At 36.0% G+C, this 23,919-nt stretch overlaps 1 protein-coding gene across 4 annotated transcripts in view; it reads right to left on the minus strand.

Moving 5' to 3' along the window:
• The window catches only part of tanc1b (tetratricopeptide repeat, ankyrin repeat and coiled-coil containing 1b), a 164,159-nt gene that overhangs the window by 17,372 nt on the left and 122,868 nt on the right, over positions 1–23,919 (minus strand). For all 4 annotated transcript variants that reach the window (XM_052565546.1, XM_052565547.1, XM_052565545.1 and 1 more), the window contains 5 exons: positions 20,118–20,349; positions 16,518–16,684; positions 12,563–13,170; positions 4,304–4,412; positions 1,730–1,852 (listed from right to left, as the gene is read on the minus strand). In XM_052565546.1, coding sequence (XP_052421506.1) covers positions 1,730–1,852; positions 4,304–4,412; positions 12,563–13,170; positions 16,518–16,684; positions 20,118–20,349 — 1,239 coding nt within the window. The remainder of the gene's footprint in view (positions 1–1,729; positions 1,853–4,303; positions 4,413–12,562; positions 13,171–16,517; positions 16,685–20,117; positions 20,350–23,919) is intronic.

Here is a 23,919-nt window from a genome sequence, read left to right on the forward strand (position 1 = left end):
CGGCGCGCGGCGGCACATTGTGTCCCAGTCATTAATCAGCCTGGATTCTGCTTTTGATAAGGGAATGAATAACAAACGTTTAATCAGCAGCGGCTGCACGGCCCCAGAGCGCCTGGAAATTACATTTGTTTTATTTACCAAAACCACATGAGAACGTTTAGATACCACCTTGAGGAAAAGAGAGAGAGACAGAGAGAGATAGAAAGAGGAGGCCAAAGATAAATACAAAATACAGCTGCATGCTGCAATTACAGGACCAAACTCAAACAGTCACTGAAAAACTATTTAAAGAGTTCAAGGACGAAGAGAGAAAACTGTTAACTCTTTGTATAAAGCAAGTTAGCAGAAAGTGAAACACCATGTTAAATCACCACAAGATGAGGAGAGAAAATAATTACTCCAAAGGTTATGAGTCCTGGAGGGATTTAAAAAGAAATTACTGTTTGTAGCAGTAGAGGGTTTTATATATAATTGTATATAAATGAACGATATATCGCACTAAAAATGTAAACTATTTTAGATTTTTTTAGTTTTATGACATTTAAGCAATTTTTTCTCTCCAAAATTCCAAATAAAAGCAATACAGAACCACAGATACTCGTAACATGTAGCAAAATAAACACTGTAACTGCTTTAAATTTATAAAGTTTAAATTTAAATTTATTCATTTAAATCTCAAAACGTGGAAATATTAGTGCAGTTCTGATTTGAAACTGAAATTGTAAACAAACAAACAAATATTTATTTATATATATTTATTTTTCTGTTGATTTTGAAGTGAAATGCAAATAAATTTAAGCATATTTATATTTGTTCTTTTTCTGTAGATTTTTTCTTATTTTTTAATTTCTTTTTAGTGTTGATTTTGGAGTGAAATAAATACATGTATTATTTATTAAATTGTTTTCTGTTAATGTAATGGTGAAATCTGATCTGGATAGATGCAAAAAAAAAAAAAAAAAAAAAAAAAAAAAACACTTGAAAAAAAAAAAAGCGATAAAGAAACCAGAGAGTGTTCAGTGCATTTGTCATTGTGAGTGATGTGTGTTTGCTTCATTTGCTCAATTCAATTCAATTGTTTCATTGCTGTATTACACAAGTCCAGCTCAGAGCAATCATCTGGACGGCTTTTCTCTTTAAATGACCTTTAGATGATTAATTAACACTGAATCTAAAAGAGTTTGATAATTACTTAAAATGCCAAGGCTTCTCATCAGCTTCATCTTTTTATAATCTTCAGATCATTCGATGGAGTGAAGACATGCAGCACTAATCTGACAATTAACAGTGGATTTGAAAGTTTGATCAACACAGACATAATCATGACACTGTTTTGCATTACAGTAATGAGTCTGGAAACCTGCTGCCATCAGCTAATCAGCGCCCGGGTCATTCCCTGTTCATTAAATACAGGAAGTCACCAAAATCCTTTCAGGTCTATTATATACACATATTAATGAGTAAAAGAAGTGATGTGTCCGAACGCAGTCCTAATGATGACATCTCATTATAAAAGCTTGCACATGGAGCTGTAATGTCACTCAACAGGGAGCAGGACTCATCGTAGGGGTCAAAGGTCAGAGAAAAACTCTACATTCTAATTGGTTCTCCATGAGTCATCAGTGTAGATACAGTCACACATCAGCAGCAGGTATTATATGAGGAAGACAGCTACACACAGTCTAAAAGTAATGTGGGAAAACATCTGGAAGCGAGACTTTGTGCTGACCTTGACATTGGGTGTGTAGAGGTTCCTAAGGGAAGCCAAAGCAGCTGAAAGACCATCAGTGCTACAGCTGATCCATAAGGCTTGAAGAACACTGGACGACACACCGGTCTTCTTACTCAGACCCTTCAAATGAGCACACATGAATACAGTATTGCCAATGTTACATCATAAATGTCAAAATCATTATTACAGATGTGTGTATTTCAGTGGTGGCAAAATAAGCTTGTTAACGCAGGCAATTCATTTTATAACGCGTTTAAAAATAAATATTTAATGTAATTAACGCAGGTGTGGGGGTTGGTTTGGCCACCCAACTCAAAACTGCAAAAGAATTACATTTATTTAGAAGCGTAATGTCTTTACAAGCTCATCAAACGCGCGACTTTTCAGATGCATGACTTCAATTGCATGCACAAATGTGCCGGCACACTCTGTATTTGGCTATATTAAAGCGCTGTATCATATTCAAACCCAAATGAAACTATGAGAATGCAATGTCATAGATATGTTGTCAGTTAAGTCATGAAGTTATCAAAAAAGCAGATTACAGTTGCCTTAAAACTGTGCATGCAAGTATTAATTATTTATTAGTCTCATTTAAAGCAGGATCAGATTTGCATCAAGTTCAGCAGCGGCAGCTCTTAAAGTAGCAGCAGCTGATGTCTGTTAATTAAAATATAGAATTAAAAAGAGGAAATCAATAACTTCTGTAGTTTTAAGCTTGGTATTTATTTAATTTATAATTTAGTGCTTGATAACTTTATTAAATTAGGCTATATTTTCTTGCAGAAGGGCACAGGTAGCTTTGTGAGATTTATTATAATGGATTTATGCGAAGATTGTCTTAAGTTCACTTAAATTAGAAGCTATTTTAAGTGTAAGTAATGTTAAATTGATAGCTCTTAATTATACTGTGATGCCGAATGGCTACAGTCAATTGTTAAATAGCATTCATAGAGACATCGGTAGTATTGGTATCAGTGATACTTCCCTTCAGTCATAAAAAAAAGATGGCTTTATGATCATGATATTAAAATTGATGATTTAATGTGAAATTATTGCAATATAAAAGTATAATTAAAAACTTAATGTTAGGTGGGATTAATCGCAATTAATTAATGTTTGTAATATAATTTAAATACATATATGTATATAGTAGGGGTGTAACGATACGCGTATTCGTATTGAACCGTTCGGTACGACGCTTTCGGTTCGGTACGCGGTACGCATTATGTATACCGAACGGTTCGTTGGAGTAATTAATTATATTTGAAAAAAAAAAAAAAAGAGAGAGAGAGAAATATAATGATATGCGTTCAACAAGGTAGCCCAATAGCCCAAACAACGTAACAGGCAACGCCCCTGACACTCCCGAAGAAGAAAAAAACACCATCTTATATGTTTATGTTAGGCTACTCAGCAGGCGCTCGCTCACTCAGTACGCGCTGAAGGCTCGTTGCAAAATAGCCAATGCGTTTAACAGACTAGAAATGAGAAGATCCTCCAATAACCAACAGGTCTGGTGTTTGGGTGCACTTTGGATTCCCTTTAAGCTATAATGGTGATGGCAAGAGAGTGGTGGCTAAAAAAACAACGGTATGTCGCATCTGCAACATGACCGGGTACACCAGCGGGATTAAAAAAAAAAAAAAAAAAAACACCAGCGGGAATATCTGGGATATATGCGTCAGTACTATCTGGGAAAAGACGAAAAAAAGGAGAAACATGCACGCAGCAAACTATCCCTGCAGCATTTAGACACTATAGCTTACAGGGAATCCAACCCAAACACCAGACCTGTTGGTTATTTTAGGATCTTATATTTCTGGTCTGTTAAATGCATTAGACATTTTGCAACGAGCCTTCAGCGCGTGCTGAGTGAGCGAGCGCCTTAGGGGCCGTTCACATATCGTGCCTAAAAACGCATGGAAAACGCTAAGCGCGTCTTTCTCCTCCTTTCCAAAGCGTTCGGGCAGAAGCGCTCATGAGGCGTCTGTCTTTGCTAAGCAACAATGACGTGCTCTCTCCATGAGACGCGGAAATTTCAGCGAAGGATAAATGGATTTGCAGCTCTAAAAATCGCTTGCAGTAGCTCTGCTACTAAATTTATTTCAAAATTGCAATCCATATACAACTATGATCAGCTGATCCTTCATCTTGGCTGAGCTCTCAACGTTGTTATGGGAAAGGATGAAGCTGATTGGTTGGTTCTTGTCACATGACCCGCGGTGCGCTTGCGGCATTCTGAAAAGTTGAGATGTTTTTACATTTTGCTGTATCTAAAACGTATCGAACCGAACCGAACCGAACCGTGACATCAGTGTATCGTATCGAACCGAACCGTGAATTTTGTGAACCGTTACACCCCTAGTATATAGACAAATAAATGCATGCATGCATAAAACTGCTACACACAAACTCCATCTTTGCGATTGCTGTAAGTTCACTTGTAACGTGCATTTAAAAATGCAACAGGACATGCCTAGATAAAATCTCATTGATTTAATAACTGAAAACAAAAAATAAGGCAGCCAATAACTTTTTAACAGATGGATAGATGGATGCATCAGGTACCTTGAAGATGTGTGCTTTCAGGATGTGGTGTCCCAACTCCATAGTCTGCTGTCTGTTTAACTTCCCCTCCTGCCTCGACAACATGAAGGCCATCAGTGCATGTCCACTCCTGCAGAGAAACATGTGCATTTATGAAGGAAGAAGATGAGAAGCACAATGATTGCCAGATCCAGCTGTTAAAACCCTCAATTAGATTATACATAAAAAAAAAAGAGGAAAATATCACTTTTTATTTCCTGGCTTATGTGGATGCCACTGGCCGAATTAAACATGCAGTGAAAATAAGTGTGTGGTTCACTTTTCATGTCAATTTCTGCCTTTATAAATTCAGATTTGTTCCACACTTTTAACGAAGAATCAATTGCATATAATTAAAGGTCAAATCTTCCAATCTCTGAGATGAAACGAGCTTCTCGTGAGGTAAATCTCTGACTAAAAGCTCTGTGTAATGCAGTATTTGATGCAAGGCTGTGAAAGAGTCCAGAGTTTGGTCTGTCTGTAACAGCGCCCCTGTAAAACACAGAAGGGTGGAATAGGCTCTCGCTGGTGTTAATTAAGCGAGCTTCATTAAAAGGCCACGCATGAATGCAGCTGGCTTTGATCAGCGCTGCATCTCCTCTACATTAAACTCATTCTGTCGCCTTTCTTTTCTCTCTCTCAGCAGCCGAATAACAAGGCAGGGAACCTTTTACAAGTCCCTCTTTTTCAGAGCCAACTTTTCTAGTCTGAACCGGGAGAGGGTTCAGGGAGGAGAGTCGATGGACCAATCAGAGCGCTCGGACACACCGCAATGAGAGCAGGAGAGAAAAAAAATTACAGAAAAACTGTATCATTTATTCATTAATTTATGCATTACATAATATAATAATAAATTAATTTATAATATGCATTATAAATTGTATAATATATCCTATTATAATGAATATTATACACAAACGTATACATAGAGCAAACATAAATAAGGATTTTGGAATGGGAGGACAATGTCTGACAGAGGAGAGCTGGCTTAAGTAACATCAGAAAGTAGATGTAATAACGGACATATCCTGGGAGCTAGGGTTATGATCAGGAAAACTGAGAACCAGTACAGGAGAAACAGTGTTATACTCCGGAAGAGATGACGATCAGCACTTTGAAGGAGTAGCCATTATCTTTAAGAAGGGTATCGAGATATGTTTGATAGAGTGGAAACCTGTTAATAACAGACTCATTAAGATCAGACTGAGAGGGAAGCAAATTAACACGACTATCATATAGTATTAAACGATAGCGATAAAGATGTAAAAGACAAATGTCATGAGCAGCTACAAGCTGTGTTGAAGGAAACACCAAGACATGGCATGAAGGTTGTGATGGGAGACGTGAATGCACAAATTGGAAATTGCAACCAAAACTATGAAATAGCCATGGGAAGAGAGGGCTGCGGTACCATGAAAGAAAATGGAGAGGACTGATTGATCTCATCATTGCAGGGACGCTCTTTCCTCACAGAGAGATTCAGAAGATGACCTGTTACTCTCCTAATGGAACAACAAGATGTTAACACCAGGTGGAAACATGTCAAAGCAGTGTATCTCCAGACCAGCGAAGCATGCTGGGGTTTCAAAGGAAGAAAATAATGGATCCCAACAGAGGCCATCAATACCAGGAGAAAACTGAAGAAGATGCTCAATCAGAGAGACTGAAAGAGAGATATCAGCTGAACTACGACAAGTAAATAGAGAAGTGATGAGACTGGCCAGATCAGATAAAAGAAGAAGCAGGAGAGAACAAGAAAAAGTATATAAAATAACCAAGGTGATCTGTGGCAAATATTGTGGAATTAGAGAGACACCAATCAAAGACGAAAATGGAAGGAAGAAATTATGGAAACCATAATGTCCCCTTAAAAACAGGACAGGACTACATGAATGCAGAACTGTTCAAGGCAGATCCAGAGCTTGCATCCAAGATGCTTCTCCCACTCTTTACAGATACATGGAAAGAAAAAGAGATACCAACAGACTGGTCCAGAAGTCATCATTGAGAAGATCACCAAGAAAGGGGCACTTAGCAATAAGTGACGTGGATAACGCTTATGTCCATACCATTAGGGATGCACCGAAATTTCGGCCACCGAAAATTTTCGGCCGAAAATGGCCTTTTCGGTTTTCGGCCGATAGACTTTTATCACCAAAACAACACGGCCGAAATGTTGTGATGACGCAAACAGAAACCGCGACCTGCACGTGCACCAGCATAGCGCAGACCACGAGCTCCACGCGACATTCACTTAACACCAGTGAGAACATTCTCTCTCTTCGTATTCCTTTATTCGCAGCACTAAAACATATCCTAACAAAGAGATTAAGACGGACCACGAAGTAAAAAAAAAAGAAAAGTACAGTCTTATAGAGTCTGTTAGCACACGTCTCACTGAGATCTTTTCGGATCCTCTGCACTTCATCGCGAATGTGCTTGATCTGTGTTATAAAACCATTACTTGGATGCGGAAATAAGGCAGCGCGCACGAGAAATGATCCAGGCCGCGCTGGATGCGGAGAACCCGCGTGGAGACGGAGAAGCGCCAAGCGCAGGAGACAGATCAGAGCGCAGAAAAAAAGACTCGTCTCTGCACCAGATGAGTGGCATGCACCATCGCTGTCTGATATGTTCAGTGGAATTCTGCAAGAAAGTGTCTCAAATATTAATAATACGTTGGCTATTTTGTTCTTAGGCTACTATATATATATATATATATATATATATATATATATATATATATATATATATATATATATACACACACACACACACACACACACACAAACATAATATCAGATTGTAGCCATATTTATGCTAGATTTTCTGCTAGATTTCTGCTTTAATTTGATAAAAATGTTCATTTATGCCCTGGCCCTATTTAAATACACTCTCTCAAATATTTCTCAAATGTCAGGCAGATGACAAGCTCAACTGCTCAACAGCTAGATGGTTATCTGTCTGAAGTCCCCATCCCCAGAAGTGATAACAGTCTTGCCAACTGGAGAAGTGATGCACTTTCTAGTCCTACAGAGAAAAATTTCAAATGCACTTCACCTAAATGCACTTTGTTTTTATGAGAGAACTGTTCATTTTAAAACCTTTCTGCAGGCCAGTAGGCCCCTGTACATTATTATTAAATATAAACATGAGTGGGATAAATTTTTAGTTTGAATTTTATTTTCTACTGTGCATTGTTGCAATGTGCTTAATAAATATTTGCATCATTTGTAATTATGTATTTTTATGTTTTTTTTTTTTTAATATGTTATGTAATTGTAATTATCTTTGAAACTTTAATATTAATTTATGCAATTGCAATGTCTTAATTTTAGTAAAGTTAGTACACGGTCATAGCAATAAATGCAATGCTACTAATAATTGGCATATTTTCTTTCGGTGTTTCGGTTTCGGTTTTCGGTCTTGGTTTTCTCTTTTTCGGTTTTCGGTTTCGGCCAAGAATTTTCATTTCGGTGCATCCCTACATACCATGTAAGATCCTAACGAAAATCAGTTGACCAACATCTTCGAAAAGAACAGGCAGTTTCCGGAGAAGAAGAGACTGTACAGATCACCGAATCATCATTGAACAGTGCACAGAATGGCGGAGGCATCTATACATCAGCTTTCTAGATTTTGAGAAAGCTTTTGACAGCCGCCACAGAGACAGCCTTTGGCGCATACTACGCTCATGTGGAATACAACAGGACATCGTTCTTCTCATCAAAAGCTTCTACAACAGCTTTACTTGTAAGATGGGAAATAGCGACCATCGTTTTCGTGTCAAGACTGGAGTGAGGCACGGCGGTGTGATGTGGGCATTCATTTTTAACATTGCCATTGACTGGGTGATGCAGAGAACTGCAGAAAACCAGTCAAGACCTGTGAGGTGGATCTGGGTTTGATCTCCAACACACACCAGCACATTCAGGAGAAGACAAACCATATTAATACATGTGCTGAGCAGATCTGAGGTTCTGAGGTTCAGATCTGAGGTTCAATCCGAGGTGATGCATATAGAAAGCTGAATGGTGTCTGGAGGTCCCAGCAGTGTCACATAAAGACTAAACTGAAGGTGTAGCAGAGCTGTGTGCTTCCACCATGTTATACGGTTCAGACTGCTGGAGGATGACAGACATCGACCTGAAAGAGATCTCCGTTTTACACACAAAGAACTTTAGGAGAATCATTCTGAATTTTCTGTCCAAACATCATCTCTAATAAGCAGGGCTGTATTGGAAACATCATCATGAGAAGAAGATGGAGGTGGATTGGTCACTAAGGAGAGATCTGAAATATTACCCGCACAGCCCTTTTCTGGACACCAGAGGGCAAACGTGAGAGAGGCAGACCAAAGAAGACCTGGCGCCGGATGTAGAACGTGAACTAAAGAACCTGAACCACACTTGGGGCACCATCCAGCAGCCGGCCCAAAACAGACAGGGGTGGAAGACTTTTGATGCTGCACCTCATGCCAAGGGCAAAATATATATAAAGATAAATTATAACAGCATAATTTATGCATTTTTTATATACACACCCACAAATTAGAAATAAGTAAATAATAAGTATAATGTCAAATTAAGTATATACTGTGTGTGTGTGTGTATATATATATATATATATATATATATACACACACACACACACACACACACACACACACACACACACACACACACACACACACACACAGTATATATATTTGTGCTGTCAAATGATTAATTGCAATTAATCACATCCAAAATAAAAGTTGTTGTATACATATTATGTGTGTGTATTGTGTATATTTAATGTAATGTATATAAATACACACATGCATATACATATTTTATAAAAATAGGTTACATTTATATATTAAATATATTTATATATGATATAATTTATATTAGTATAAATATTCAAAAATATATGCTGTATGTGTGTGTCTTTAAACATACATAATAAATATACACAGTACACACACATATATTATGTGAACAGAATTGTTTGACAGCACTAATACATTTATATATTTATATTAGTGCTGTCAATCGATTAAAAAAAATTAACTAATTAATCGCACAATTTTTTACAATTAATCGCGATTAATCGCAATTAAAAGACTGAAGCTTTTTGGATATGTAAATGTAAAATGTAAATAATTAATGTAAACTCAAGACAAAGAAACTATTTAAATTCAAAATATGATTGTTTATTGGAATTTTTGTTTAACTTGTAACACAGATTTTCTCATGTAAACAACATACCTGCAATAAACCATCAATATCCTCCAAATTAACTGTTGGCTTGAAAGCCATATTTATTACAGAAATAAAAACACAGGCATGTAAGTACCATTTGAATTTCAAAACAATCAATGCCAATAAAAAACAAAAATGATTTCCATGTTGAATTCTAAGTGGACTGCAAAAAAAATTCCAAAGTATAGTCATTGCCAGTGCTTTAAGTGGGCCAGTAGGCACCAGTACTCAGTACTGCCACTTCCAAATATAGCTCTTGAGCGTACCGCCACCTCTCCGTGCGCCCAGAACGTGCTTGTAGCGTACCGGTACGCTCATTTGGACATCTGTTTTAATAGAGGTTTTAATCTTTTACCTGCACTGCCGATTTTCAGAGCGCCCTTCACAATGCAAGCTTCCTAATTCATCCCACCCAGAGCAGAAACTACATTACCCATTCACCCTTAAGTTATACAAGTGAATAGCGCATGTGTCGCTTTTCCCACTGTTAAGCGTCAACAACTCAACGTGGCCGGAGAAGGTGTGTGAAACTCGTTGTGAGTTATACTAAAGCAAAATCTTGAGTATTTATTGTCTGATAAACATTAAAAACTGTCTGCGGAGGTTGAGTCGTCCTGCAGCCCCCGCTGGCTGTTCATTGGCTGCAGCATCTTTTTTCTAAGTTCTAAAAAAATACCGTAGACGGCAAGGCACAAATTTAGATATTCATTTATCTAATTAATCTATAGCCTATGCACAAAGACAATATGATCTTTTTGTCCCCTTTTTGTTTTAAAGCTTGATGAAGAGAGAGAGCGCAAGTTGCTGCAGCTGCGAGGAGGACAGTGATGCAAGCGTACAGGAGTGATTGACAGTTCGCGGCACTGTGTACAAAAAATACTCCGCTACACAATTATTTCGTTATTTTCATTTAAGCTTATTAACGTTAGCGTTATAGAAAGGTCTGATTTACGCACTGTTACAGTCATTGTTTTTTTTGTTTTTTTTTAAACAATGACATTTGAGTTCATGATTTTAATGTTGCTGTTTCTTGTGGCAGACTGAATGAAGAGTAATATTTCTTGTGGCAGACTGAAGAGTAATCCGGCAGAGTTTTATACTGAAACTTTCCGTCTAAAAGTCCTTCCTTGGTCTTATCCATATTTCTTTGCACGTTGAACACACATAGGCCACAACTGGAAATAAAAAAAAAACTGCAACCGCGTTAATTGCGTTATTTTTTTTTAACGCGTTAAATATTTCAAATTAATCGAATGTGTTAACGCGCTAATTTTGACAGCACTAATTTATATATATATATATATATATACACACACACACACACACACACACACATGCATACACATACATGCATATAATATGAAAATTTGAAGATAATGATAACCAATACAAAATAATAATGATAACTTTAATGCAAAAGTACAAATAAAATCATGCAAAAATCCCTTTATTAGATTTTTTTGGCTTTGTTAGATTCACCTTCTTCTGTCTGTAATCAGAGATGGACTGGTGATATATTTCAAAGTAATTAAATGAGAGGACACTGGATGTTCTTAAATCAGCACTGGCTTTCATCATCTCCTCAAGCAGATCATGAGATTTCATTAGTCCACTGTGAAGACAGATCTGGCATCTCACACACACACACACACACACACACACACGCACGAGCACGATCTGTCTGTGTATTATTTTATTTTATTTCTCTTATTTTAATGAAGCCAGTAAATTCAACTGTGTGTCTGGAGCTGAACAGAGATAAAAGAGAACAACATACTCATATAACAGTCAAACATATGAATCAAATGAAAATGGGTTTTTGTGATTTTTCAGCTTTTTTGGGGGTGGATTTGTTCTTGGACTTACCTACAGATGCAGATTTGAACACAGTAACACAGTCCAGCTACTGGCTCTTCATTAAACTACAGTGTCATTAGAGCTGGCCAACTGAATATTCACAATGTATTTGCAATGAATTTGCAGACAATGTAACTTTAAGCAGCATCGTAAAGATTGCAAGGATTTTACGATGCTTTTTATCTGGACATTAAGTCTAAAGACTGTGTCATTATACTTATGGGTATGAGAGTATAAAGACAGAGACGTTTCAATAGAGGATTTCAATTAACCCTCAGTAACAAAAACAGCTTTAGAGTTTGATTCATTTAAGAGAATCTGGTCGAACTGATTCAATCACTTAAAAACTAGAGTCAGCAATCATTTAAGCATATACCAGATTCATCTATGTGGCTACAATCACTTGAAACGATGAATTTGTGGTTGTGTGACATACTTAAATTCATAATTACATAATATATAGCAAAAAAAAAACCATCATTTTTTATTATCATAAAAAAGATGGTTTATCAAGAAATGTATTACTTAATTATATTATTTATAATGTACTCGAATAATTTTAAAATGTAAGCTTTTTTTATATTTGATTAAAAGATAACTGATAGTTTCTCAAAAATGTATGATAATTATATTATTTATAATGTATTAAAATGCTTTTTTAACATTTAAAATAATAATCTATAATATATTCAGGCTGGAAATATTATATATAGTCCATATTATATATTTATGCATTTAGCAGACGCTAACTATGTATATACATATTTACATTTTCAGCCTTTTGAATATAAGAAATTATTATTAAATATCTTTTTGAAATGATTAACTGATATTTCTTTTTTATGAGAGATTTAAAATGATTATAATTTCATGACATTGATATGTGATTTTTTTTAAACATATTACTTTAGAATAAATTTGAATAATTTATGTTAAATTATAAAAATATTAAAACTTAAACGAAACATCCAAATATATGAAACAAACATATTAAACCAATATAATGATAAAAAAATATTATTTATTAGATTTATTAGTTTATATTATTCATATAAAACGTCAACACTACTGTACCTATCTATACTGTAGAAGCTGAAACTCTCCGAGACATCTGTTGAGACTCAACACTGAAGCTCACCTGGGCTCACACAGGAAGTCAGAGCTCTCTCCATCCGCTCTCCACACCAGCCACTCTCTGAAGGACGGGTGGCAGAACATCCGCGTCTTATCCCTGCGTTTGATGAGGAAAGACGAGAGCGTCTCCATCCTCTGCTGGAAGTCGTCCCACAGCAGCTCTCCTCGCTCGCTGCCCGCGTTCAGCGCCTGAAACAGCTGCTCGTCCGTCATGGGGTGAAGCGACGCCAGCGCCACGTTGAGAATGGGAACGGCGCGCTCGAACGCAGAGTTGCTCATGAACTTCATGTTGCACTGCAGCAGATAGAGCTCCGACAGAGACACGGGCACCACCTTGTAGCCGGCGCTCTTGATGACCAGATGACCCTTCTCAAAGAGGTCAAGGGTCAGTTTGAGGTACAGGTACGAGCCCTGGCTGCGGGAGATGAGGTGGGAGCTGACTTTGCCCACGATGACGGGGTCTGCTTTGCCGTTGAGGGAGATGTTGTTGAGGATGTTCTGGCTGGTGTTGATGCGGTGCTGGATGTAGGCGTTCAGGTCCGTCCCCATCTCCTTGTTGTCTGGGAACTCATCCAGACTGATCTTAGAGAAGGGCAGCAGACTGGTGATCTCCTGAAAAGACGAGATGCAGATGTCATGACATGCACCCAAAACCTTTCCCAGAGGAGGACAATGTTGATTTTCTGCCTGATGAAGTTTTGAATACAGTTCAGTTTATTGTTCTCCCATGAAAACTGAAATTATTTTTAAGTAGGTATTAAAATCTAAGTAGGTTACATTTTATTTTAACACGTGCACATGTGCTCTTGATCGACTGAAACATGGTTTCTCCAGACATCATGTCACTGACAAATACTTGCTTTTTCTTTACAATCACATACACACACACACAAACAATTATTAAGGTCCACAAGATCAACTGGAAGACTGGTGAAACACAGTCACTCACACACACATCTCTACAAATCAATAGGGCCAATAATCCTGTTATATTGCAGCAATAACACAGCACCGCAGAGATGAGAGCGAGAGAGAAACACAATGAATTTTACATCACGCAGGAGCCTCATATCAAGCCACAACACACTTCCTGTGAGACGCTCCTGATACCTGAAGAGATGGTCATCATCACACACAAACCAACAGAAGAAATCACACACACCTGATTATTAGATCAAATGATCAAGGCATGTTCCCCACACATGCACATTCATATGCACCAATATTCACCTACATATATTTTTACCGTATAAAACCCACTGTATCATGATGCTGAAAAATCCACTACATGCCTTCTGTCGACTGATAGACAGTTTACATTTTTTTTAGCATCTTTTCACTGTGAAATCTTTACTGAACTTTATAAATGCAAGAATAACTTTTATATTATTAGAAATGTTTCAAGATGTTCATCAGACCTTTTTAAGGAACACTTATTTATTATCTTTCAATCCTCGTTTGATTGCATTGCATTATATGTTCTGATCACTGAAATATCATCTTACTAAGACGTATTATTGGATATACAGAGTGATGACTGATAGATTTTATGCAAGTATCTGCTGTACATCAGAATTTCCATCTTATCTTCTGGCCATAAAATCCTGGTTTACCAAATATTTAAAAAAAAAAAAAAATCACATTTTTTTATACATATATTTTGGCTAATGGTTCACTAAACTGTACCTTTAAAAAAAAATGTAACGATTTTTTTCCAGACTATTATTTAATATATCAGGTTTTACAGTGTTAGTACATCAAATGCATGCAATTGAATCAGAGTTCTGAATCGATTCAGTCAAACTCATTAGGGTGAGTCTAATGCACATTTTCAGTCATTAATATAGAAGTGTTTTCAGAGAGAAAGGCTCTGATTTTAACTTCAGCAGAAAAACTTTGGTGTTCAAACTGTCTTTTTCAATGTGGAATTGCATAAATCACTCAAATATTCAATATCAAGTCTTAAGTATGTATTTTACATAATTAACATATATTAAAGTGTTTGAATGACATATACTACAACATTATTAAAGTCTCTCCCGCTCACTAAGACTGCATTTATATGATACAAAATATAGTAAAAACTGTAATATTGTGAAAAAATTGTTAGATTTTAAAATGTTTTCTATTTGAAATGTTATTTCTGTGATGCACAGCTGTATTTCCAGCATCATTCCTCCAGTCTTCAGTGTCACATGATCTTCAGAAATCATCCTAATATACTGATTTACTGCTCAAGAAACATTTCTGAAAACAGTTGTGCTGCTTTGATATTTTTGTAGAAACTGTGATCATCCTTACTGAATAAAAGTATTCATTTCTTTCAAAACAAATAAATACTTACTGACCCAAACTTTGGAAAAAAAAATGTATGTAAATATTATTTATAAGTATTGTACTACTTCAATTAATAATGAATATAGTAATTAATTATGAATCTTCCTTGGGTTCATTTGATGAAAATAACATATGCATTGACTACTTTTACTTCAGCAGTTTTTACTGTATTTTACTGCATAAACATGTTATATTACTAGTCTACAGTGGCATACTGGATATATAAAAAATGAAATATTTCAGAGAAAATACAGAAATCTCAAGATATACAACAAATACTTTCAAAAGGCTGAAAACCATTGCAAAGTCCTATTGAGTGCCAGACTAGCTCTCCTCTCTTATAGTGACAGCTAAAGCAGAACGCATTAGAAGGCTTTCATAAGTACACACACACACACACACACACACACACACACACACACACTCTCTCTCCAATCTGTCGTCTGACACATATCAAACACTAGATGATTCTGCTCTGCTAGTCGAGCACTACCTATCAAACTGTCAAGACGCAGCCAACACGAACACTGTCTCTCTCTCTCTCTCTCTCTCTCTCAAATGCACTCCCTTTTCCTTTTCACCTCCTCCTGTCTGGATTACTGTCTAGCTGTCCTACCGTCTCACTTAAAGGGTCATTGTTCCTTATTAGAGCTACAAGACTCTCCTGCCAAAAGTAACACGATGAGGTGGAGAGAATCTGAGATGGGGAACGTAACACCCAACCTGATCTGAGCAGATGAGAAAAATATTCTGGCAAACCAAATCAAAGGCATGCGAAAGCACACACCTGTGGTTGATCCACAACTGTTTTTGTGTTTTGTGATGGTTGTTCATGAGTCCCTGGTTTGTTCTGAACAGTTAAACTGAGAACTGTTCTTCAGTGAACCACACACAGTATTAACAAACAAGGGTTCACAAACTGTTGAATGGGGTTATTTGAATAATTTCAGCTGTTTGTTTTTTCTTGTGGACTTTATGTAAACATCTTATGTAAAATATCTTAGGACAGTACTAAATAAAAATAACATGCATTTTGTATGATCTCTCTTATTTTGTATGATAAAATGATTCACATTTTCACAGATTCTGCAAGAGGTTCCCAAACTTTCGCATGTCACTGTATCCTGCATGAACATATTCTACATCCCTAATCCTACAAACACCTAAAACTAAACAGCAGATTAGGAGTTTATTGAGGCAAAATTCATAGTTAATGATTTGTTAATAGTGAGAACTGGACCTTAATATAAAGCGTGTCCAACTATTTTCGATATCATTTTTATTTATTTTGATTTTGGGTGAAAAAGAAAGAAAAAAACCCCTTGAAATTCAGCTTCATGCCTCAGCAGCCAGTGATTCACTGTGCAAAACACAAACCATATCTATCCAAACTGCCATCAAAACCTGTCGAATCTGTCATATTTTCCCATTTAGTGTCGTTTTGTTTATGGTTTTGAGGATGAGGATGTCACTCAATTTGTCCATCTGTTAAACTGGACTATATTCTCTTTCCTAGTTAAGTCATTTACGTCGTTGTTCATTTATTTATATGATCAGTTGCATTCTATTATTTGCACAGATTTTCATCGATTTTCCCAGTTCAGTATATATTCACGTCTCACCAGAAGGCTTGTTCTCACAGTGACGATCAGTTTGAGCCAGTTGGGGAACTTGGAGATGATCTTGGTGATGAAGGAGGCGACAGTGTCACCATAGTCCGGTTTGTGAAACTCGGCCTCGTTCAACCCGTCAATCAAGATGATGCAATCTTCCTCTGCAATCTTCCTCTCTGAAAAACAACATAAAAAGTGCATGCATTACATACATTATACAAAACATTAACTAAATACAGTACATGCATTATACAAAACATTAATTAAATACATTAATGCCAAATTGCAAAGTGTTATAAAGCTAAAGATGAGCTTTTATTGGATATGTATATAAATATTGCATAATAAATCTCATTTTCTGGTAATATACTGGTAATGTCAGCTCATGTTAATTATCTAACCTAAGTGTTACCATAATAATAATAATAATAATAGGAAAAAAAACAATCAGTCAGCAGTTGATTAGTCTTGCTGTAGCGGTTCATGGCTTACGGTCAACAAGAGAGTCATTTTGTGCATTAATTAAAATAAAAAATGTCACAGGTATGTGTTTTTCTGCAGCTTCAAAAGCAGCTCGTCCAGTTGGAGTCAGAAATATCCATTAATAAATGGTAAAATACCAAGAAAGAGGCTCAGAGAGAGCAGAGAGCTTCTGCACTAATGAGTCTCCGGTGTATGAGCGAAATCTCTGACGCTACTTTACATCTGAATCTTGAGTCCGACTCGAGATGAGAACAACGGCTTGTTCTTTTCTTTGAGTTATTGTGGTTTTTATATTTATTCTGCCACTGCTAAAACATGAGGAAGTTTTCCATGCACTTAAGCAAGCAACTTCTTCAAATGAATCCATACAATATGAATCACTCTACAACAGAATGAAAGTGAGACGTAATGACGAGCACGGATCAGTCCACTTCACAATTAAAGTCTTCAGATGTGGCGTGTCTTTGTCACCCTCCGGATCCATCAGGAGTCACTTTAATAATTCATTACACATGAGATCTGAGTGACTTCCCAGAGCCGAGCCATCGCAGCGGAATAACACAGAGACGGAGAAATAGTTCTTCAGCGAGCAACTCATCAAGAGCTGCACTTCCTCTGCTCTCAGATATGATTTGATTGAGGAATACGGCCGAGCAGCATCCATAAAGCATCTCTGCTTTTAAAGCTCCACCACAAATCTCTGCGCTGACTTCTTCATGGCATGATGGAGAGATTCAGCCCAACGTTCAATAAAACACTGTGTGGCTGTGGCGTACACTCAGAAAAAACACATAATCAGTACATGACTTATTTTGTAGGAAATATTATTATTATTATTTTTTCTTAAACAAGATCAATTTACTTGAAGCAAGACTGCAAAATGTATTAAGACTCGTTTTCAAAGAATACATCAATAAATTATAAATCTCATAATTTTGATTTTATTCTAGATTTTAAAGTTATATCTTTCCACAATGCAAGCAATCAAATAAATAAATACTGGACATTTTATGTTTTTTGTTATTTTATAAGCACAACTCTATTGTAGTATCTAATAATAATAATAATAATAATAATAATAATAATAATAATAATAATAATTAATTACATTTATATAGCACTTTTCTAGGCATTCCAAGTATGTTGATATATAAATATACGAGAGATTATATAAATATGTATCAATAATTATAGTATGATTAATTAATTTTATATTTTAAAATAAAATAAAATATATATATACACAAACACTCGCTCTTAAAATACTAACATTAAAATATGTAAATAAATAAAGATGTTTATTGGGCTACAAACTAGTTCCTGTTATTTTACTACATATTATAATAAGTGTATTAGATTTAATTTTATAACAAGGCAAAAAAAATTACTGAAGAAACAAAATACTAAATTATTCAAGAAAACATATTCTATAAATATATATCAACTATTTATTTTCTATATAAATATATATATATATTTTGTCTACTGAGCCGCAAATTGTTTCGCATTTTATTTATTTGTTACTATATACAGTATTAAAATACGTGTATAAAATGTAAACTTTTACCGAGGCAAGAAAATCCCAATAGAGAAACCTAAAATAAAAATGACTTAAAACATTTTTTTTTTTTTTTGCAACGAGGGGAGAGCAGAAGATAGTTTCCATCAGGGTTTGTCGTCTCTCCTCTTGAGGCCGTATTGATCAGCATCTTCCATTTCCATCACACAAACACAGGGTTTGTTTATCTGCGTCTGAAACCTACACTTCTACAATAAAACATCGATCGAGACTGGACCTCCACATAAAACAAACCACAATGACCTTGAGATCTCAGAGACTCGGAGAGAGCCTGCGCCTGAAGAGAAAATAAACCTGTAGGTGATGGAGAGGAAAACCGAGGCTTTCATTCCTCTTCATCATACGTGAGAGGGAGGGCGTCTATAATTAAGAATTTCTGATTTCTGTTAATGATTCCAGTGTTTCTGAAAGAATGTAGACAAACTATTAACGAAACCAAACGTCTTGAAGATCTTTCGGTTCCAGTATTCGCTTTACAAACTGAAACTATTTCTGAAAGTTCAGTAGATTGAATTCATTCCACTTCTAAGAAATCAACGTTGGCCAGTACATGAGAGCGTATGTGCTAGCAGGTTTGGGAAAACGGATTTCACTGCATTTAATGCAACAACCAAGCAAATAATCTGACCATCTGCTAAACATGGAGAACATGACATCTGACTCATCCGGTGTGATACAACACATGATGTTCCTTCTGTCCAGATAACCTTCTCTGAACTGTAACGGATGCAGGAAGAGCTCAAATATTAATCACTCAATTATGGCATTAACATCAACAAGAAGCCACATTCGCAACCTACTTTAATTAGTGAAATGCACTCAATAGTACTCTCTGGATGCAACTGTTTTCTTTACTATAATGTGCAACTGATGGAGGAGAAAAAAGAGAGAGAAAACAGCCATGATATGGAAATACATTTAATTGTGCTTTCTGATCATACCACACAAAAGTGATGTTCTTCATCAGTATTTTTGTCTTGCTTTCCAGTGCAAATGTGTACTTATTCTTAAATCAAGACAGACTGAGAAAATGAGTTAAAATATTATGTCTTACTTTCTGAGACATTGGTCAAAATGAAGTGAATTTATGATCAAAACAAGACAAATATCTGCCACTAGGCTCAGAAAAATCAACTTAATTCAAAAGAAAGTTTTCAAACCCCACTGACAGATATTTATTCTTCAACTAACGTCATTTTGCATCTCCAAGTAAATGTATTTTGTTATAAGGATGTTTAAATTTGTACTGGAATACTGAGGAAGACCTTTTTTTTTTATTGAAGTGCATGCAACATTTAATGCCATAACTATGAATTTAAGACTTTGTGCACCAATTATTCCACCTTAATTTTTGGAAGGGAAAATATATATTTTATTTAAGACCTGCAGAAACCCTGTAATAACATGAATTTCAATAATTTCTTATTACACACACATTTTTCTCAGACTAGCTGGATTGCATTGTCATTTGAGCCGAACACATGTTTGCAAATGTTTTTAGATCATCAATGCTTTTCTGCATTCGTTGTGGGGGAAACAGGGCGTACCTTTGCGCAGGTTGACGAGGGGCTGCAGGATGCCCCTGCGGAAGGCAGCCATGGGGTCCTGCACACAGGAGCGCAGACTGAGCATGCTCTGCAGGTGCGGCTCTTTCAGCATCAGCTCTCTGTATGCGCTCAGCTGCTGCGCTCGGCACAGGAGAGCAGCCACGCTGTGCACAAACTCAGGAACCAGACACGTGTACGTGTTATCAGCCTGACAGTAATGATACGCCACCACCTGCACAGAGAAAACAACAGCCTTAGAAACTTCAGATGCATCTGATTTACATTTAAAATCATGCAATACATATCATTATATACAACATATATTGCCATATTCATTTATGCAATTGCTCTGAAATGGCTATTTTTCTTTAATAAGAGGAACAGTTATTTTAAACAAACAGCACTGTAGACAGAACAGATCAAACTCTTTTGAAAACTTTTGGTACTGTGACGACTGGCTGCTGAACTGAACAGCTTGAGATCTGTGAGCCCTTGAGGAGCTGCTCTCAATCCATGTTGATTTAACTCTGAAGCCCAATATCACGCCACTGTTTGCACTTGATCAATAATGCAGCTCACAAATGAGAGTCTTTCTGACCCATCACTGCAATCCAGTCATCCTGCAGCCATAAATGATAAAACTTCACCAGCCTAACGGATAAAAACACCAGGATCTGAACTCAGATGGACAGAGATCATCAAATGAAAAGCTAGTTTGCATGCACAGCATAAACCGATTTAATCACAACTTTACAAATATCAGAACATCAGAGGAGTTTACAGTGATTTTACCATGGTTAAGTGGGCCTAAAAATACCTATTTTCGACCTCAGTTGGCTTCTTTCGTAATTCTTTATTGAATTCTTCTCTTGAAAAATCTGAAATACCCAAAGGAGGCAATGGATCTAAGAGAATGAAAGTGAAGTATTTCTCTGTGAAGTGATGTCCTTCACAGAAGAAACGCTTACGGAGTGAGGAAACCTGGCAGAGACGGGTGACACAGCAGGACATCTGAGGGACACTCTTAATTTGTCCTGATTTACTGCTGAAAGCTGTGTTTGACAGATGGGGATATTTCCCATCTGGACAGGTGGGGTTAATAGGAAAGACACGCTCCTCAGCCTGAGATGAGGTCTGGGGAAAGAGCATCAGTCTAAAGCTCCTTCAGGTGGAGGGACCATTAACTCGCTCGCTTCGAGCCAACACTTCCAAAGTGCACATTAACTGGCTCAATCTCTTGATTGCTGTGCATTTCCCTCGACCCTTCGACACGCTGATTAGACCATCATCACGCAGGATTCAGACAGCCAAAGAAATCTTTGCTTTGAGACACTTAGCTTTAAGTAAACCAGGAGCAGAACTGGATATTCCACTTTATAGATCTTTAAAATAATCAATAATTACAACTTTTGGACTCACAAAGTCTACGTCTTCTATATAATAAATATAAGTAGTTTAATATAATAATACAATTATAATCAACATGAAACACTGCATGCAACCCATTTCATTTCAAATATGGTCATGAAAAATTGAGTGAAATTTGACATAAAAAAAGAAGAAAAATAGCATAACAGAAGAACTATATGGAACATTATGTACAGACTATTTTATTTCTGAAAATGGACATTTAAAACAACAATATATAATATAATATAATATAATATAATATAATATAATATAATCAACATGAAACAATGCATGCAACCCATTTTTATTACAAAATGAATTGAAATTTTACTGAAATGCAATATTCAAAGGAAGGACTATTTGGAAGGATATTTTATAATAATATATAATATTACTATTATAGAAGCTAAATCATCATAAAACATGCATGCAACCCATTTTACTTTAAAATTGACATTTAACACAACATAATATAATATAATATAATATAATCAACATGAAACAATGCATGCAAACCATTTTACAACTCAAAATTGACATTTAAAAAAAAATATACTATACTATACTATACTATACTATACTATAATATAATATAACATAAAATAATATAACATAATATAATATATTGTCTGGGGAGGCAGTTCTTAGGCAGAATATGTTGAAAGTCAATAGTCTGGTGTGTCTAGAAGATCGACCGCCTGTGTGTTTAATTGCAAACAGGTATTAAAAAGGTATTAAAAAGATAAAGTTAATAAATTCTCCATCAACACAGCCTCAACTGCAAATACGTGAATTAATCAGTCAACAAACTAATGAAGAGAGCTGTACTAATCAGCTTGCGATTGTGACAGATGCATGCAGGGATTGATTGGAATACACCCAATTTCATTAGCAAAACACCACACACTCATCTGTTTAAAATGTAGCATTACGCTGAAAACTGATTAGTGATGAGCCTCTAATTAAGTGCTTTTGTCTTCTCTGTGCATGCTGTCTGCCGCACGTTTGCGCTCCCTGAGCCTCGGTGCACACGTGGCTGCAAGTCTCTTTAAATGCGACCGAGTGACCACCCTGCTCACCTGTTGCCATGGTAACACGCGAGGGACGGCAGGTCCCCGGGGAACATGGTTGATGTATCGTTTAGCTCACATTGTGTTTGACAGAGGACAGCTCGGCCGTTTAAGACGGAGACGCACGGGGCTCGACTGAACCCCTAAAGCACCGTGCTTCAAGTCCCTGGGAGATGAAATGCAATATTAGATGAGGCTCTGTAGCACACCCTGTCTGATGTCCCTCGTCGCCGTTGAAAGAGTCTGTTTGTCAGTAATGCATACCATTACCTTTAGAAAACACAAGCTGGGGTGATAAAGATTCAGAATACTGTTCATTGCATATACTGAAAATTGGTAACACCAAATAACTAAAAGCAGCTTAATCAGAAAATTGGATGTTTAACCTTCCCAGCATTCATCTTATGTCATATATTTGTGAGTGAGAGAGTAATGAAATAAAATGAAATAAAATAAACTTTTGGTTGAAGTTGACTGAAAAATACATTTCAAAAAATAGAGGATTTGTACATAAAATACAAACCTCACATTTTAATTATTGAAAATAAATTACAAAATAAATACAATAATAAATAAATAAATAATTATAAAATAAAAAAAATAAACTCTTGGTTGAAAAATTAATTTAAAAATAGACGATTTGTACATAAAATACAAACTTCACATTTTTATTATTGAAGAAAACTAAGATAAAATAAAATAATAATAAAATAATGATAATCCTTTAATTTAAAATGATAGAGGTCAGTAGAAGTCACAGGGAATGCAAAAACTTATGTATAACGTGAATGTAATGTTTCTTTGGATACATGCATCTGATAAAATAAAATAAATTAAAACAATAATAGTAGGTCTAAACCTTTGGTTCAAGTTCTACATAGAATACAAAATTCATGTTTTTATTGCGTCAGAAAAATAAAACATGTAATAAAATAAAATCCTTTTGTTTAAAGGGTACATAACATACACAGTTTCACCTAATCTCATGTCAATCTTGAGAACCTATAGAGTAGTACTGCATCCTTCATATCTCCAAAAACTCTTAGTTTTATCATATTTATAAAAGCTTTCCTTTCTCTCCTGAAGGCAACAACTCTGAACACACAAAACAGCATTGTAGCCCCCCTTTAAATGGTAGAATATCAGTAGATGTCATGGGTTCCAGACCCAGGGAATGCAAAAATCTATGTATAACTTGAATGTAATGCAAGTTTCTTTTGATACATGGATAAATCTGCCTAAAAAAAAAAAAAAAAAAAACACGCACAAAAAAAAAATGTATTACCAAATAAGTTGTAACCAAGCTTCTAACCAAAGCTCTT

The sequence above is a fragment of the Carassius gibelio genome, chromosome B9, assembly GCF_023724105.1.
Source record: "Carassius gibelio isolate Cgi1373 ecotype wild population from Czech Republic chromosome B9, carGib1.2-hapl.c, whole genome shotgun sequence".
NCBI classification, from domain to species: domain Eukaryota; kingdom Metazoa; phylum Chordata; class Actinopteri; order Cypriniformes; family Cyprinidae; genus Carassius; species Carassius gibelio.